Source organism: Micropterus dolomieu, linkage group LG02 (assembly GCF_021292245.1).
Source record: "Micropterus dolomieu isolate WLL.071019.BEF.003 ecotype Adirondacks linkage group LG02, ASM2129224v1, whole genome shotgun sequence".
In the NCBI taxonomy this organism is placed as follows: domain Eukaryota; kingdom Metazoa; phylum Chordata; class Actinopteri; order Centrarchiformes; family Centrarchidae; genus Micropterus; species Micropterus dolomieu.
Genome location: NC_060151.1, coordinates 5,254,337 through 5,270,860, shown reverse-complemented (window position 1 = coordinate 5,270,860; position 16,524 = coordinate 5,254,337). Strand labels below are relative to the sequence as shown.

The window sequence follows — 16,524 nt, the reverse complement described above, 5'->3', positions numbered from 1 at the left end:
CCAGAAGTCCACCGAGCTGCTGATCCGCAAGCTGCCCTTCCAGCGCCTGGTGAGGGAGATCGCTCAGGACTTCAAGACCGACCTGCGCTTCCAGAGCTCCGCCGTCATGGCTCTGCAGGAGGCCAGCGAGGCTTACCTGGTCGGCCTCTTCGAGGACACCAACCTGTGCGCCATCCACGCCAAGAGGGTCACCATCATGCCCAAAGACATCCAGCTGGCCCGACGCATCCGCGGAGAGAGGGCTTAAACTCTCAAACCACCTTTACAACAACACAACGGCTCTTTTAAGAGCCACCTCACTTTTAACTAAAGAGCCTCTCCTCTCCTGCTGCTGTAGAACGCTATTCTGACATATTAGGCTTTATATATATATATGCTATTTCTAACTGTTCACTTCCAATTTAAGAACAAATATCTTAATCCCTTTCCATGAACATAAACTACCCAGTTTCCTGTTTCACTTCCTTCGCTTGTTGGCGATCTGGATCAGTCTGTACTAGTGATGTGAGATACCACTTAATCCCTACATGATCTAATACCCAGGCTAGTATTGCTGATACAGACTACATATTTTATTCCTTGTACTGTTCATATAACTATTTCTTCCAGAATGTCAAACAGACGGGATGTGTGCATTACTCCACTCTGTGGTGACTCACTGAAATCTCTCCCGTAATTTGGGTTTATTAAGCGTTCATTTAAATACAAAATAATCAGACAATGGCATGGTGTGGTGGGGTTACCTTCAGTTTATGTGAAATATTACTGAGCATGTATTTCCTTCCTCATAATTATAACACAATTATAGGTGAATTGAGCTATGATTAAATACGCTATGTGTTTAAGCCATCTTTCACAGAACATGCTTTGTCATTATGCTCTAATGTTATTTTTGAGCCCCTTTAGTGCAGCGGGATGTTTTACCACTGGCTGCAGCTGTGATCAGCTCTCCCAGGTGAGTGCCTTTGGAGCTTCCTGTCCTCTTCCCCTGGGAGTCTTGTGTGGCCCTGGCTGCCAGAGGTGCTCAACCAACACCATCACAGCTGGAGCTGCTTTCATGTTCAAACTTAACTCAGCTATAATGTAAGTGTTTATAAAGTCAAGATCTATGCAGAGCTAAATGGAAATGAGTGCATCACAGAAAGTAGTTCTTACATACTAAATATTATTTACGCCTTAGGCGACTAGTGGTAATGGATTCTAGGAGATGATCAACTGAACAATTTGCTTCTTTCTCCGTTTCCCTGAGAACACATTTCATAATTCCTCACTGTCTCATCCCAACAGCTTCTTTTAACTCTACATCACAGTAAACTTCAGTGCAACAAAGGGTGCCTTCCTTTTAGCTTTAAACATCCACCCCTGTTTGCTTCATTCCTGGATGCGAAATTGGAGAAATCCTATTCACCAACTGGGACATTTTCACAGTCACTCTCACCCACCAGGAGATGAGAATCCTGAATGTGATCTCACAGAAATAAGTGAAATGACCACTCTTAACCCCCAAATTACATGGTGGTGCCACGTACTAATCCGGAGTTAAGAGTTCGTGGTCATTTCATGTATTTCTGTAAAATCAGGATTGAGAAGTCACAACTCCCCCCTCAGCCCCTAACCTTTCAGTTTGTCTGAAATATCCTTCAGTCAGTCACTATGATGTTAAGATCCCTCTAATCCCTGTTGTTCTGTTCAGCTTTAAAATCTGTTACCTAAAAGAGGGACAGAGGTCAAATGTGTCCCCTTTCATAAAACCAAATATCCATCCTTCCCTTCAGCTTTTCAGTGATGCACAGCTAATAGCTGAAAAACTTTAGCATTGCAGCATTTTCAGTTGGATACAGTATTTTTACACGTCACTTGAAATCTACTTTTGGGGTAAACCCTTTACCAAAGAGGAGATATTTGCTAGTAATTCCAAAGTATTCCGATGACACACATTCTTAGTTGTCTTGTTAGACAAAAGAGTCTTCATTAAAAAGTCACCTAGTTTTGTTTAGAGTTTGAGGCGTGTCAAGAATGCAGCTGAGTTAATGAATTCTGGAGAGCTGTGTTAGCTAACGTTAGCTTGTATGACAGGATGTAGGATGGTCAGTTAATCCCTCCAAATGATAGGTCTGTTAAACCACAGTGTCTCGTTCTCTACGTCTACACGTGTTAAATACAGCAGATGTGATGTGTGGGTGTGGAGGATTTGGAGTTGAGGCACCTTTGACGAAGCTGGGCTGAGGAATGAAAGTTAAGTAGCTAACGTTAGTATATAGCACCTTGCTTTTGCTGCTGAGTAATTAATTACGTAATTACTTTACAATGTGTTTGAAAAGTTTGTTGGGCTGTGTCTAAAACTGCTCCCTCTTTCACTGATCCCTATTCAATGGACACTCAATACTGCACTCAATAGTTAGCAGCAAATTGGGATTTCAGACACTTACTAATCAACATTTGGCCATCACTGACAGATGTAGAGTTGTGCAAGCAGTCATTTTCGCAACTGTAAAATGTGGTGCTTTGCATTGTTAGCATTTGAGGATACATTTACACACTCAGAATTCATTCATCCACTGAAGTACATGGCAGACTAAAGGGTATAGAAGCCTTGGATTTCTCTGCTGGGATTCAGAGATTTCAAAAATAATCTTAATTATTATGAAAGGACAAGAGAAAGGCAGTCTGTCTGGCCTCAGTCTCTGCCTCTTTAATACCACCAACACACACACATTTAATAAATGTATTCCAGTCTGGCAGTAATCATCTTGACATCTGGCCTGTGACCTCAATAGGACTTTGTTTTTCTCTATCCCTTTCCCTCGATCAGTCCAGCAGTAATCCAGAAACACACAGTGTGTTCCTCATGAAGAACTCTGTCTAGTGCTGCCTGTCTGTCTGGCTGCTTGAAATAGACATCTGACAGACACACGCAGGTAATAAGACAAGGCTCAAGAAGTCTAAAATTACAAGTTTGCAATTTATTGTTATGAGCATCATCTGTGAAGCATCAATGCTGGCTGAAAATATAGTTTGATTGGCTAATTATTGTTTCAAAGAAAATACCAAATGCTCAGGGACTGTACAACATGATTAGAAGGGGAGGGTATAGTAATTTATTGTTCTTAGTTTTTATTTCTTGGTAGAGCAGGTAGGGCCTTTTTTGTATTCTTTTCTCAGCCCTGCTTTGTATGTTACAAAGGTCAGTGAAGTTAATGATAGAAACTGTCAACGCACTAGCTAACACTAGCGTTAGCAGCCAATGCTACTTCTTAACTGCCCTCTAAATCCTCCTGGTTAAAAACATATGGTAATAATAATTGATAATAAATAATTTTCATGATATTATTAAGGATGAGATGGATATACTGTAGATATATATCTTGATATGCAAAATTTAATTTAAAATAATCCTTACTAACCTAACCTAACTTATTTTAAAAGCAATGAACTGTGATCCACTGTTCGACATTGCGGCCATAGGCATACTTCAAAACTTCAATAACTAATTTTGTTTTTAAACACAGCCTATGTTATTATAAAAATAAGATTGATTATTATATGAGTATTGTTATTAAAGTTTGTATTACTATTGCAATCATTAACTTCTTTTATTTCTACAATTATTTGCAGAGCATTACGAAATCACATCATCAACAGTTGATTCTACCAAGGATAGTATTAAAGGGGCACTCCACCAATAAACTGTTGTTCATGTTACACTTGAAGGACTGTTTATAATAGTCCTTATGATGTCAAAAAAAACTGTGTTAGAAACTGGATGTCTGGAGTTTGAAATATGTGGGTGTTTACCAGGCAGGGGGGATCTAATGAAATACTTTATTGACTTGAATTATGGGAAATTTTATACCCAGTCTTGGTATAAGAACATAAGTCAGGATTTTTCTTCCTCTGTTGCATTAAATTTTGACCATTGTTTTTCTAATCTGTGGAGGATTTGGTGAATCTAAGAGCTGCATCATGTTCTCTTGAATTCTATTTTTTAAGTCTGCACATTGGAGCTTTAACAATATGGAAAATATACTTTAAAGTGAAAACATGAGCAAAAACTCAAACCACACTTGTAGTGTCCTTCAGGTCTTCTAGACATACAGTCCACTCCATTGCCTGTTTGAATATCAAAGGAAAAAGGGAATGTCCATTCAAGTAATCGTCTAATTGTGTCAACCAGGCTTCAGGGTGTTCACATGGTTAGGTCACTACCTCTCACTGTTTATCATACAGGTTCTCGGGGCGGTAGGCTCTACGTTTGCGCCTGTGACTCAGTGTCCCAGTTCTTCCCACGGTTCCTCTTCCTGTTCCTCTCCGCCATCACCAAAGCCGCCACCACGGTGACCAGCACTGTGACAGTGATGACGAGTACGGTGGCTGTTTCTGCCACGCAGAGCTGGCTGTCCACCCAGGCCAGCGAAGCCCCGGCCAGCTGCGGCGGGTCGTGGCACGTCACGTTGTGGTAGTCGTCGATGTGGAGGTGGCGAACGTGCAAGATCTTACTGAAGACGCGATGCAGCTCGCAGTCACAGCTCCATGGGTTGCCTGGTGGGGCAAGAATAAAGGTAGAAGTAGAGATCAATGAAAAAGATAATACAGCCTCAGAAGTGTTGAGTGTCGAGTCAAACCGACCCCTGGAAGATTTTGACCAGACACACAAAAAACTGAATCTTTTAATTGTTTTTGACTTTTTCATATCTTACTTATTGTAAATATCCATTTATGTTTTATTTTGCAGCATGTATATGTATTGTACATCTATATAAGTTAAAGTAAAAAGCTAAAGTGTTTATGCTTATTTACAAATCTTTCTACATTCTACCAGGTATAATAATATATAATAAATGCTCAAGGAGAATTACTTAATTTGTCCCACAAGTACTCAAAGAATAAAAGAATAAAAGAACTGAAGAAACTTCAGTTGATTGTAGTAAAATGAAAAAGATCAGTTCGCTTCCTAAGGAGAGGACATTGGAGTGTAAATTGACTATAATTGATAAAAGGTTTAATGAAGACAATTGTACCCATAATCACAACTTCAGGTCTAGAGGTGTTTAGATATGTTTTTATTTTGATGAAACCAGTCTCTGGTCCGGTCAGAGGGTGGTGAATATGTGGAGCCCATTCAGCAGTGGATAGTTTATTATGTTTGCTACTTTAGAGAGATCCAATATCATCAGGAGTGGTAGTCAGACCTTCCCTGGTGATAGACAGAAGGTGGGACACTGGGCTTTAATGCTGATGACTGAGAGGCCATAAAGTGAATGTGCATTTAAGCTCTCCATCCTCCCTCATGCCATCTGGCCTTGTGTGTATTGCTCGAGCTGGCAGGGGGGCAGGAGATGTTCATTCCTGTCGGATAACATCTGCCATCCTGTAGCCAACACCGAACGTACTGTACCACAAAACAATACGAAAGCCACAATGCATAAAAACCTCCTGCCACATGTGTAAATCCATCGTGTCACATGGTTGGTCATTGCTTTACTGTCCCTTTAGGCTTTGACTAGAACTTTTTCTCATTTAAAAAGCACATGTAAACTTCTTGTTATAACAACACACCATCTTTTTCCAAGTTCTCGTTTTAACGAGATAACAGCAAGGTGTCATGACTTAACAAGATAAAGTGACGAGATGTTTCTCTTGTTTTGAAATAATGAGAATCTAAGTAGCAGGGGTTTTTTTTTCAACTTCCTATATAGCACGTTCCTATTGTGAGCCACAGTGGTGTCTCTTCACTTGATTAACAACAAAGGTTAACACACAAAGATGGACATGGATAACAGAAGTAGTAGTGAGACAGCTAACCTGACAGCTGGATGTGTGTAGCTGTTGTATGAAGGCTGATGAAGGTTTTAAACTTGAGGTGGTGCAGGCTGTTTCCCTCCAAAGCGAGGACTGCCAGGCTGTAGAGAGGAGCCAGAGCATCAGTGTCTATCAGAGAGATGTTGTTGTTACTCAGCTGGAGCACCTAGACAGACAGACAGACAGACAGACAGACAGGTGATCAGACAGGCAGGCATCCCGACCACTTGGTATGTACACAGAGTGGTTTCAAGAGTTATGTATGCACCTCTAGTCCAGGCAGCATGTCCAGGCTCCCCTGCTGCACTACTGTCAGTCTGTTGTTGTGTAAGTAGAGCTGTCTAAGCCTGGAGAGGCCCCTGAACACGCCGGGGCCAACCGACGCCAGCTGGTTATGACTGAGGTCCAGCTTCTCCATGTTGTCCAGATACTCCAAGCTGACAGGAGGAGGGAGAGACAATCACAACATTCAATCCACATGTGCCATCTGTAGCTTCATCGACTGCTAGCTAAACTCTCTTGTTGCAGACGAGGTTTGTGTGGCCTACTGGTGTGTCGGGTGAGGGGGTGGACAAGACTGAAGTAAGCTGCTGGAAGTCATTTTTCACTCTCTTTAAAACTGCAATAACTGATTTTTTGGGCCTCTTGGGGGCAGTGGAAACAAGCCATAAACACAGCATTGACATATCATGACTTTTTAAGTTGACAAGGCAAACTGGTTAGGAAACAGGTTTGCATGACTGTATTCAGCATGAAAAGAAGAGGGCATCAGGGAATAAACAATATAAACAGTGAGCAGCTATGCCTCCCCACCCATCAGTCTCTGCTCTGAGGAGCTGGAGGAGGATGACAGGAGTATGGGGTATGGTGGTGGTGGAAGAGAGATGGATTTTCCACTCTGAGGGCCAACAGGCTGATAGGTACCTGGATCCAGATATATGATACAAGTTGTTGTGCTCCAGTCGCAGCTCTCTGAGAGCAGGCAGGCTGGCTGAGAAGTCGACAGGGAGAGATGATAACTGGTTCCAGCTGAGATCCAGCTTCTCCAGGTATGACAAAGAGAGAAATGCCTGTGGTGAGAGAGAAAGGCATACAGACATATCAACTGGTGTCAACTCTGGCTAAATCTGGTATATTTACATCGATGCAATGTTAAAAATGTTTATTAATGTGCACTGTCCCTCTGAATAAATAAAGAAAATACAGAGAGATTAGATTAGAGATTACACTTCAACAATTGACCTGTGTTCAGTGCACAGCATTTCTACTTCAAAAGGTATTTACAGTGCTTACATTCCTTATTCTAAACATTGCTTTTCAACTGCTTTCATTTTACACTTTTACTGATAATTTAACGGCTTTCAGTGTTTGCAAGTCAAACGGACAAATAAACACCTGCAGTCTGACTGTATTCTGCTCTGATAATGGAGTTGTTTAACAGCAGGAGGAGCTCAGATTAACTTTTTACTTGTAATTTGTAAAAACATTGATTTATCTTCACTCACTTGATTCCAGCTATCGTTGTACTTTCCTATGAAAGAAGTTAGCATAGCATAGCCCTGATTGATCCGAGCTCTATTTGAAAAACAAGCATTCTAAGTTTGCTTGTCATGTTGCTGAGAGACCTGACAAAGCATGAATTCATTATGTTCAACAAATCTGCATCATATTGTAGTTATTTCGGTCTCAGTTTCATCCATTTATTGCAACTAAACCACAGCAAAATGTTTATTTTGGGTTCATACAGCTGTAGTAATGGCGGGTTGCGTTTATTCACGTTTGTCACGTTGTGAGCACTCGTGCGAGTAGTCCAGCAGTCAAACTAAAACGATGGGAATTTAAGATTTGCGTTGTGTGCATTACTTTTCAGATGACTGCTTTTCATATTGTACTTCAACTGCTTCAAGTGATTCCACTTCAACTTCTCTAATACAGCAAGTCCAAAAATATATTTTGATAAACTTAAAGTTAAACCTGTTAACATTCTTTCAAATGTTCTAAATGTGTCCAGTGCAATTTTCAGAAACTTTAAAAAATAAAATCCCCATTAAAAGTTCCTTCTTCCCTTTGTTCATACCTGTGGTTGTATTTCTTGTATCTGGCTGTTGGTCAGCACCAGCACCCGCAGGGACCACAGTCCAGTGAAGGATCGAGAGCCAATCTCGCTCAAATTGTTTCCTCCCAGCTCCAGCAGCCACGTGCCGTGTGGGAGACCCCTGGGAACATGCTCGAACCCACGGCCACGGCAGTCCACCAGGTCAGCGTGCTCGTAACAGATGCACTGGTGGGGACACAACTTTGTGCCCTCGACGAATGGGAAAAGGGATGGGGGAGAATAAAAGGCAAGGAGGACAAAGAGAAGTGCCGGGAACAGGAGACACATATTTCCCCGGAAAGCAAGAGGGAGGGAGGGCAGCTTGTTCAGAGGAGTAGTTCAAGTGTGGAAAGCTGAATCTAGCTTTGTAGTTTAATTCTGCCGTTCTCTTCGCCAAGCCTCTCAGTCAGCGTCGACGCAACTGGAAATAAGAAAGCAAACACAGAGTTTTTAGTTTGGATTGAAAAATTGAAGTCGAGCTTGTTTGGTGGATCTAATAAATTCTTAAAGGTGCATTAATTTATTTTTTTGTCCACTTGGGGGCAGTGGAACAAGCTAAAAAACTCAACTTTCACTACCAGCAGACACAGAGCGACCATCAGACTAAAGAGAGGCCAACATTCACTCAGCTTTTAGCTCTGTTTTGGTCTCCACCAACTCCAATATGTTCACCAGATAGTGGCTAAGTTTGTCTGTCTGCAATTTGGTAGTGTACAGTGGGTCGTGGTAGAAAGCAGCCTTCAGTGGCTGGAAACAAGTGTGATGAAGGTGGTGTTTTAGGGGCTGAAAAACCCAAACAATGAGCTAAAAGAGGCTAAAAAGCTCCATACAGCTGGGGGGAAATGAAGAGTTGGTAACATTTTCTGTGTGTTTATCACTACAAGCCCCTTTGTACTTTTTTTAAATTGTTTTACGAAGAAGGAAATACATTCAACAGATTTGTTAGACGTCAACAATACACACAATGCGTTTTGGTGAGTAACACAGAATATAAACATAATTCTACAGGGGAGCTTTACTATGAACATATTGACTAGTGCAACAAAGTTCCAATGAGATTACAATTTTCTTCTGAACGACTCGAGAGGGGCAGACATGCGTTCTACAATCAAATGCCAGCAAGAAAAAAAACTGTCACCAAGTTTTCATCATTACATAACTACCGTACTTTAAATCTTTCTTTCTTAACAATTTCTAATTGTTACACTTGTTTTTAACACCGGTTTTTCATCCGGTTCATCCTCCCTTTCCCATGCAAATGTAATTACGTAAGCCTCGTCATTTAGGGCAAAGTAACAGAAAGGATTAAATTCAGTGAGCCTGTCAACGTAATGTAAAAGTAAGACTGGTATTCAGCATGTATTTCCTATTCACTGGAAAGCAGATACAGAATTACCTATTTGTTTTTTCCCATAACTTGTTCAAAATCAATCCTAATAAAAAGGTTTTACGACGTACAGTATTGTCTAAAAACAGCATACAGTGATCTTGCTGGTTGATAGCATTTCTCACACTCATAAAAGTTGAGGATGTTTCTTTTTACACTTTCAAGACAAAAACTGCCTCTAATTAAAATCACACGAGGTAAATCAACTTCCAAATTTCATCTGTGCTGTATAAGCCTCCCTCTGCCCCATTCCCGACTCACCTCCTCTGCGGATGAAGAACCCAGACATCTCCATACTGGATCATGACCTCCTGTATGTCCTCTGACTACACTGGACGACAGCTAGACAAAGACAGGCAGGGAGATGATGAACAGAGAGAGAAACAAAGTGATGATGCTGATGGGAGTAAGTCAGCTGTGTCAGTAATCCTCTAATCCTCTCCAGTCACCAAATGTTTCCTCTCATCCTCTAAACTCTGGCAGCACGTCTCATATCTCTGCCTCTGTCCCCCCCCACCCTCTCATTTTTCTATTAATACCTGCAGGGAGCCTTGGTGTCTCTCCATCCATCTGTTCCCCTGACTTTAATATTATATAAAGGCTGTTAACATCTTAGGAAGTGTTTGCGTGTATGTGTGCGTTTTCCAGAGGATGAGATAGACAGAAACAGACAGAAAGACAGATGGGCGATAAACCAAAGGAGAAACAAACAAGACCAAAGCTGGTTTGTTTCAAATTAATTTGATATTTATGAACTCCATTGACTTTGTCATTTACAATATTACAAATGATTTTAATTTGATATTGAATTACCCATGCCTATGCCTTATATATAATATTGGATAAAATATTGTAAATTCTAAAAACCAAGGCAGGATTACCTAATGGGTCAATGTCAATTAATTTAGTTTTTTTGATTGATTGCAGGTATGCTGGGAAATTTGCACTTCTAAAATTAGACATCAACTAGCAGACCAAGTAAAAGCATTGTCCTGCATTAACCACATATACTGCGCATGTGTGTGTGTGTGTGTGTTTATTGATTGCTGTTGGGATGACAACAAATATAGCAAAAAATGCTTCTGAAATAAATTTCCCACCCCAGCTTTAACAACTTTGATAATAAATGAACTAATTTATCAGATAAAATGTCAAAAGATTCAAAGGCTCCAGTGTCTTAAACAATAACATTTCCTAAATATTGTCAGTCAGACAAAAGAAGCTATGTCACTTTGGACTCTGAGAGTCATTTTCACTATTTTCTGACTTTTGTTTTTTTTTTAAAACAATCAATCGATCAACAATGAAATCATTGTAAGTTGTAGCTTTGTCCATCATATCAGTGTGTCATTTTTTACTTAGCCTGCAGATGCATCTTAATTTAAAAAAGTTAATTTTCCCCCAGAATTTAATTTAAAAAGTCTTTTATATATTCTAGATTCATTACAAAGAGTAAAATATTGTAGGCCTTTTGTCTTGATGATTGATCTATGGCTTACAGCTCATGGAAATCAAACATCCACATCTCAAAATATTAGAATATTAGAATAAAGAATGTAAAAATAAGAAATGTCGACCTTCTGAAAAGGTTCATTTGTGCACTTACTCAGGTGCACCTGTCCAGAACCAGGCTCCTTTCATTTCTACACGTCCCATCCACAGAGGTCCCATCCTGCAGCGTTTACCCTGCTGCGATGGAGCGGCCAGAATGACGTACATCTGCGTCATGACGTTGTTGAACTAAGTGCGGAAGTGGTGGTTGTTGTGGACATCCGTGGAGAGTGATCGGTAACGAAAGATAAATGGCGAGCGATCTGTCCCTCTGTTTTTGTTGTAGTGTTCAGCGCACCATGAGGTGTGTCAGATGAGCTCGTGAGGCCAGCAGAGACGCCGGGAAATCAGAGCGACGCGGTCCTGCTAACTTCCAGCTAGCACAGCTAGCAGCGAGCACCGGAAGGTAACGCTGCACAGTGACAAGCAGGAACTTCAGGTGTTGTACAAGTCACCTCTTTTGTTTATGGCTGACTTGGAGTTTCTTAAATTAATTACTTATCAAGACAGTGTTATGAGAAGCACATTAATATAATTGCATTTAATTAAATGTAAAAATGATGAACATTATGGCCATTACAGTAATGCCATTACTATATATTGAAGTTTTCTTGTGTGTGGTAAACACAGGAGGAGATATGTCATTTCTAGTCTCCTGGAATGGGAAATGGAGAAGTAACTTGGGAAATAATGGGTTAATCATCCTTTTTATATGGATTTTTTTCTTTAAGGATAGTCTTGAAAAGTCTTGCAGGATATGACATTACATTCAGAACAGCAGGAAGATTTGTTAAACAACCCTGGGTGTTTTTCAAAGATTCGTCTTTCAGGAAAATAAGCCACGTTTAGCTCTGGGACTTGAATAATGTTGTGAAGTTAAAAGTCTGGTGTTGTGGTTCTGCAGCAGCCATGGCAGAGGCCGGAGCCCATCTGACCGCCACCGCTGCGAACGAGCAGCCGTCAATCTTTGAGGTCCTGGCCCAGGAGTCTCTGATGGAGGCGGTCAGGCCGGCGCTGAGACACGCCATCAAGGTGAGCGTCACTCGTTGGTCAGGAGTTGCAGTGCCTTCAGTGGGTCTGGTTTTTACTTTTTCCTTGTGTAAAGCACTTTGCATTTGAAGTTGTGGCAGCGGCACAGTTCTGGTCGTTGCAGGTGGAGCTCAGATGCATCAACATGAAATGCTGCTTCAAAGGGATGTCATTTGTTGATGCAGCTTGGGGATAAATGAGGAGCGTTTGTTGATGTTTGATATTTTGATTAATCACGCAGCCCTATGCTTTACAAATAAACGTCACCCTTGGCTCTAACCCCAGTGCTGGTGGCCTTCTCAGGTTCTCGCGGAGTCCAACCCGTCTCGTTTTGGCTTCCTGTGGCGACGCTTTGATGAGCTCTATCTGCTGCTGGACCTCCTCCTCCAGAACCACTTCCTGTCTCACTGCAGCGCCTCCTTCTCTGAGAACTTCTACGGTCTGAAGAGAGTTTCGGGAGGTGAAGGGCTTCCCGCTCGTCTGGGGCTGCACAGGAAGTCACACTGGCGCTCTCTACTTCTTCTGTGCCTGGTGCCGTACCTGCGGGCCAAGCTGGAGGCGACTCTGGCGCGGCAGAGGGACGAGGAGGACTTCTCCATCCGGCTGGCGCAGACCAGGAGCCAGAGGCTGTACCGGGCGGCCGTGGCAGCGTACCCGTACGTCAGCTCGGCCTGGCAGGCCTGGGTCTTCAGCCAGCAGCTGCTCTTTGTCTTTGGAGTCGCCAGGACCCATAATCCCCTGCTGTGGCTGGCCAGGGTCAGACTGGCACGACTTAACGCTCAGGATATCAGAGACATGGAGCTGAAGACCAACAGAACTGGCAGCCCAGCTGAGGGGAGGTAACTCTCAGTGTGTCTGTGTTGTTAGTGTTAGATGAATAGTTCATCCAATCAGTGGGGACAGTTCTGGCCGCTCTGTGTCCCCCTCTGAATGCAGACCAATCTTTTTTTACCTGAGTCAGGTCTTCCAATCAACTTTATTTACTTTGACTTTTTTAGGTTTAAAGCTGGTGATGGTTGGTGCTCACAAACTGGTCGGGGTCCGCCATCCTAATGACAGAGGGCCAGATTTTTTCTCCTGATTTAAGGCTCTTAAAGAGTTTTTTTCTTTTTAGGTTTAACAAAACAAACAGCACTGTGCCGAACTACCTGCAAAGAAATGGCTGCAAGGAAGGAAGGAATTGATTAATTAATTCAAATAGGCCGTCACAAAACAAAATCAAAAGGCCTCGTACAAACAGTGACAAAAGCATTTTTAGACAATGTGTGCTTAAAATTTTCTCTTGCGTACAGTGGTGTTCATCAATTAATGAGACCGTGGCGGCCCGCCACAGTCTAAATTGTTCCGCCATAGTTTCAAAATGAACCAAAAATATATTAACATCAAAGACTTCTGCTCACACACTTTGGCATCCGACTCGAGAAAGCTACTTTTTCTTTTGAGGTGTGTTGAGTGTTTCCACTGTCTCTCGTTTGTGAGAACACGATCCAGCTAACCGCTTAATTTGGAGTGCACATGTTTTAGAGCCTTTATGGTAAATGCAGTTAAAAGGAACAGAGCGAGCTGACAGGCAGGGTAAGCGCCTTTATACCATCCATCCATCGTCATCCTGCGTACAGGGTAGCGGGGGGCTGGAGCCAATCACAGCTGACATCAGGCGAAAGGCGGGGTACACCCTGGACGGGTCGCCAGTCCATCGCAGGGCCACACATAGACAGACAACCACTCACACCTAAAGACCAATTAATCTAGACTGCATGTCTTTAGATGGTGGGAGGAAGCCGGAGCACCAGGAGAGAACCCACGCAGACACGGGGAGAACATGCAAACTCCACACAGAAAGGCCGGGGCAACCGGGGTTTGAACCCGCGACCTTGTTGCTGTGAGACCACTGCCGCCGGCGACTTTATTCATTGAGTCATTTTCTCACTTTGTAACAAGTGTTAGAGTGTGAGTCTTAGCTGAAGAGAGGCTATCAACTCTTAATTGTACGCAATACGGGCACAACATACAATATAACTTATCAAATTGCGTCGGACTTGGTGAATGTAGCGCGACGAGGATGCACATGTGACAAAGTGTGGTTTTCAAAATAAGGTGTTAACACAATACATACAGTGTGGAAATAAGATTAATTGGATTATATTTACAGGAAGTATAAAACGTGTCCATTAAAAGTAAATTTTAGGGAAATTACTTAGGGTTGCTGGAAAAACATTAAATAAATCAGTTGACTTTTTTGCTGTTTCATCACCATTTATATCTATGCAGTGTGAATATGATCAAACTGTTTACTAGGGCACAAAATTGTTATCAAGGTTATCAAGAGTGCAAAGTTCTTCATAGATTTAGCCTTATTTAGCCTTATTTTGCTTTCAAAGTGCACCAAATTAACTCACTTAACTTTAAAATGTACAAATTCTTCTTTTGGGGGAGCATGCCCCCGGACCTCTCTAGAGAATTGATGTCCACCCACCATAGTCTCACAAAATCCTGTGGGAAACAACGTTAATGAATGGTCCCTGACAACAAAGTTATATTTTTTTCCCAGTGTAGTCCGCTTATTTATCATTTAGCCTACAAAACGTGAATTTCCTTAATGAATGATAAAGTGTTGGAATCCTTCTGTATGTTACATTCGGCTGTAACCTGACGGGATAAAATGCCGGTGACAATAACAGAAGATGAAAATATTATAATTTAAAAACTCACTGTTGTTTTAGTCTAGTTTTAGAATCTTGAGGTCCTTTCAGCTGCACCACAGTCATCCTCACTCACATTCACGTCATCTCCAACATCACAGGAATGTTCTAATCAGTGTAAACACAGCATGACAAATGGCTGTTCACTGATCGCTTACAGCTTCATACAGATTACTTTGATTTAAACGGTGTTTACTGCAGTAAATGTTACAGAGCAAGTGCTGCTAACCTCACAGCCGCCTTAATGTCCACAGAGTCACAGTGTTATAAAGGACAGTGTCGCCTATAGATTTCATTCTGAGGATGAATCCACGATGTCCAGAGATTGCTGTCTCATCAAACTTCATGTCAGACTGTTCTCTCTCTGTTTCTGTCACAGTGCAGTTCAGCTCTGATGACACATTTCTGATTTGAAGTTTGGCAGTGAAAAATTCAAATATATTTTTATTTTTTTTACCCTTTGGTAACAAAACCTGTCACAAACGGGGCCGAACAGGCAGCCTTATCTTAACGTGTGATCAATCCCACTTGAAACTCTGGTAAAAGAGCAAAGTGGCAGGAATTTGGTTTAAGAATATGGGAATGTTCTTGCATGAACCCAATGTCAGACAAAGATCTTAAATTCTCCACCCACAATGCATTGTTCTTCTGCTTGCAGCCTGGCGCGGAGAGCGTGGTGGTTGATGTCACAAGCAGCGAGGGGCGTGGCCGTGTCCCTTTCCACCTCCCTCTCCATGGGCGTCTTTTTCCTGCAGTTCCTGGAGTGGTGGTACTCCTCAGACAACCAGAGCACCGTGAAAACCCTCACCTCCCTGCCCGCTCCCCCTCCCCCCCTCCACCTGCAGCAGGATCCTCCACCCGTCGCAGCCAATCGCGGCGAAGAAACTCCGCAGGCCTCCGCCAGAAGGACCTGCCCGCTGTGCCGGAGGCTCCGCGCGAACGCCACGGTGCTCTCCACCTCCGGCTTCGTTTTCTGTTACCGCTGCATCTACACGTACGTGAAAGCCAACCGCCGCTGCCCAGTCACGGGCTACCCCACCGAACTGCAACACCTCATCAAGATCTACTCGCCAGAGAGCTAGACCACATCAGATGACAACGTATTCAAGTTCAGTTCCAGAGGGTGTGGACAAAACAGGGGCCTTGTTTTTCAAAAGTAAAGCGGTCAGTAGTAGACGATGGGTCGGCTGCTTTCCCTCTGCAGCCGAGCGCTGAGTGCTCAGGAGCTGCAGCTCTCTGTGTTGGAGTACTGTGTATTGTTTTTGGGATAAGCACACGGTTTTCCTTTTTGAAATGTAGTTTTTCCCAATGTACTCAAGTGTTCAATTCATTGTTCAGTGACACCAGCTGATTTGGAAGTGACGCTGGAATTCTCTTTCAGCTCGCATCTCATTAATGTTTATAAATTTGTTGTTAAATTGTTTCATTTGTTTGCTCAGCAGTATTCATTTTGTAACAGTTCAAATTTTCAGCATCCCAAAATCTACACTATGTACGGTAGCCCTAACAGGCCAAAATGTTAGCAGCAACGCTAGCCAGTGGCAGATTGATGAATAGGTGGCTTGAGTTTGTTCCCTCTGTATACAGAGCCTAAGTCCCTCTCTTCCATCCTATGGGACTTTATTTCGGAAGAAATATTTACGGTAGTCAACAAATTGACTATCTAGCTTTGTTTTCCACGCACAAATATCTCACCTGATGTGATTAATCCAACGACGGTCCTTTCATCACATCATCTACACATGGAAGTTCTTAGACGTTCGTGTCCGTAACATTAGCTTCAGGATTGTTAACTTCAGTTATTGAGAGAAATAGTTGTGACGTCACATACGTGACTTTTAGGTTTGTGGTCTTTCTAGTTATGTATTTTCACAGTCTCTGTATTAACACTTTTATGTCAAACTGTGACTTTCTTGACTTACAAAATTATATTTTAAGTTGATAAACATCATATGTGTACT

General features: G+C 42.2%; 3 protein-coding genes across 11 annotated transcripts in view; 2 read left to right on the top strand and 1 right to left on the bottom strand.

Annotated features, from left to right (window-relative positions):
* The window catches only part of LOC123957824 (histone H3.3), a 1,174-nt gene extending 893 nt beyond the window's left edge, over positions 1-281 (top strand). The window contains exon 2 of the mRNA XM_046030899.1: positions 5-281. Within this exon, the coding sequence (XP_045886855.1) occupies positions 5-247 (243 nt within the window). The 3' untranslated portion in view covers positions 248-281. The remainder of the gene's footprint in view (positions 1-4) is intronic.
* Positions 282-3,808: 3,527 nt separating this feature from the next.
* Positions 3,809-11,232, bottom strand: si:ch211-237i5.4 (insulin-like growth factor-binding protein complex acid labile subunit). Of its 3 annotated transcripts, XM_046070784.1 has the most exons (8): positions 10,884-11,232; positions 9,543-9,623; positions 7,877-8,315; positions 6,724-6,869; positions 6,068-6,236; positions 5,803-5,965; positions 4,207-4,539; positions 3,809-4,110 (listed from the first exon to the last, which is right to left on the bottom strand). In XM_046070784.1, the coding sequence occupies exons 3-7, from the start codon at positions 8,180-8,182 to the stop codon at positions 4,247-4,249; spliced, it is 1,077 nt and encodes a 358-aa protein (XP_045926740.1). In that variant the 5' UTR covers positions 8,183-8,315; positions 9,543-9,623; positions 10,884-11,232; the 3' UTR covers positions 3,809-4,110; positions 4,207-4,246. The 3 variants fall into 3 exon arrangements, with proteins under 3 accessions (XP_045926740.1, XP_045926723.1, XP_045926731.1); XM_046070767.1 differs by having other exon boundaries at positions 3,809-4,539; XM_046070775.1 differs by having other exon boundaries at positions 3,809-4,539; positions 10,888-11,232.
* On the top strand, positions 10,959-15,989 carry pex12 (peroxisomal biogenesis factor 12). 7 transcript variants are annotated; one of them, XM_046070726.1, is made up of 4 exons: positions 10,959-11,271; positions 11,740-11,864; positions 12,147-12,700; positions 15,222-15,989. In XM_046070726.1, the coding sequence occupies exons 2-4, from the start codon at positions 11,742-11,744 to the stop codon at positions 15,643-15,645; spliced, it is 1,101 nt and encodes a 366-aa protein (XP_045926682.1). In that variant the 5' UTR covers positions 10,959-11,271; positions 11,740-11,741; the 3' UTR covers positions 15,646-15,989. The 7 variants fall into 7 exon arrangements, with proteins under 7 accessions (XP_045926682.1, XP_045926670.1, XP_045926659.1 ...); XM_046070714.1 differs by having other exon boundaries at positions 10,960-11,238; XM_046070703.1 differs by having other exon boundaries at positions 10,960-11,271; positions 11,737-11,864.
* The last annotated feature ends 535 nt before the right edge of the window (positions 15,990-16,524 follow it).

What these genes read in the sequence shown, in the direction of transcription:
- si:ch211-237i5.4 (XM_046070767.1), bottom strand. Translation starts at nt 8,182, where the DNA reads ATGTGTCTCCTGTTCCCGGCACTTCTCTTTGTCCTCCTTGCCTTTTAT. An exon ending in TATCATATATCTGGATCCAG is followed by an intron (nt 6,237 to 6,723) that starts GTACCTATCAGC and finishes TCCTCCTGTCAG; the next exon opens with CTTGGAGTATCTGGACAACA. An exon ending in TACACACATCCAGCTGTCAG is followed by an intron (nt 4,540 to 5,802) that starts GTTAGCTGTCTC and finishes TTGCCCCACCAG; the next exon opens with GCAACCCATGGAGCTGTGAC.
- pex12 (XM_046070726.1), top strand. Translation starts at nt 11,742, where the DNA reads ATGGCAGAGGCCGGAGCCCATCTGACCGCCACCGCTGCGAACGAGCAG. An exon ending in CGCTGAGACACGCCATCAAG is followed by an intron (nt 11,865 to 12,146) that starts GTGAGCGTCACT and finishes CTCTAACCCCAG; the next exon opens with TGCTGGTGGCCTTCTCAGGT. An exon ending in GGCAGCCCAGCTGAGGGGAG is followed by an intron (nt 12,701 to 15,221) that starts GTAACTCTCAGT and finishes TTCTGCTTGCAG; the next exon opens with CCTGGCGCGGAGAGCGTGGT.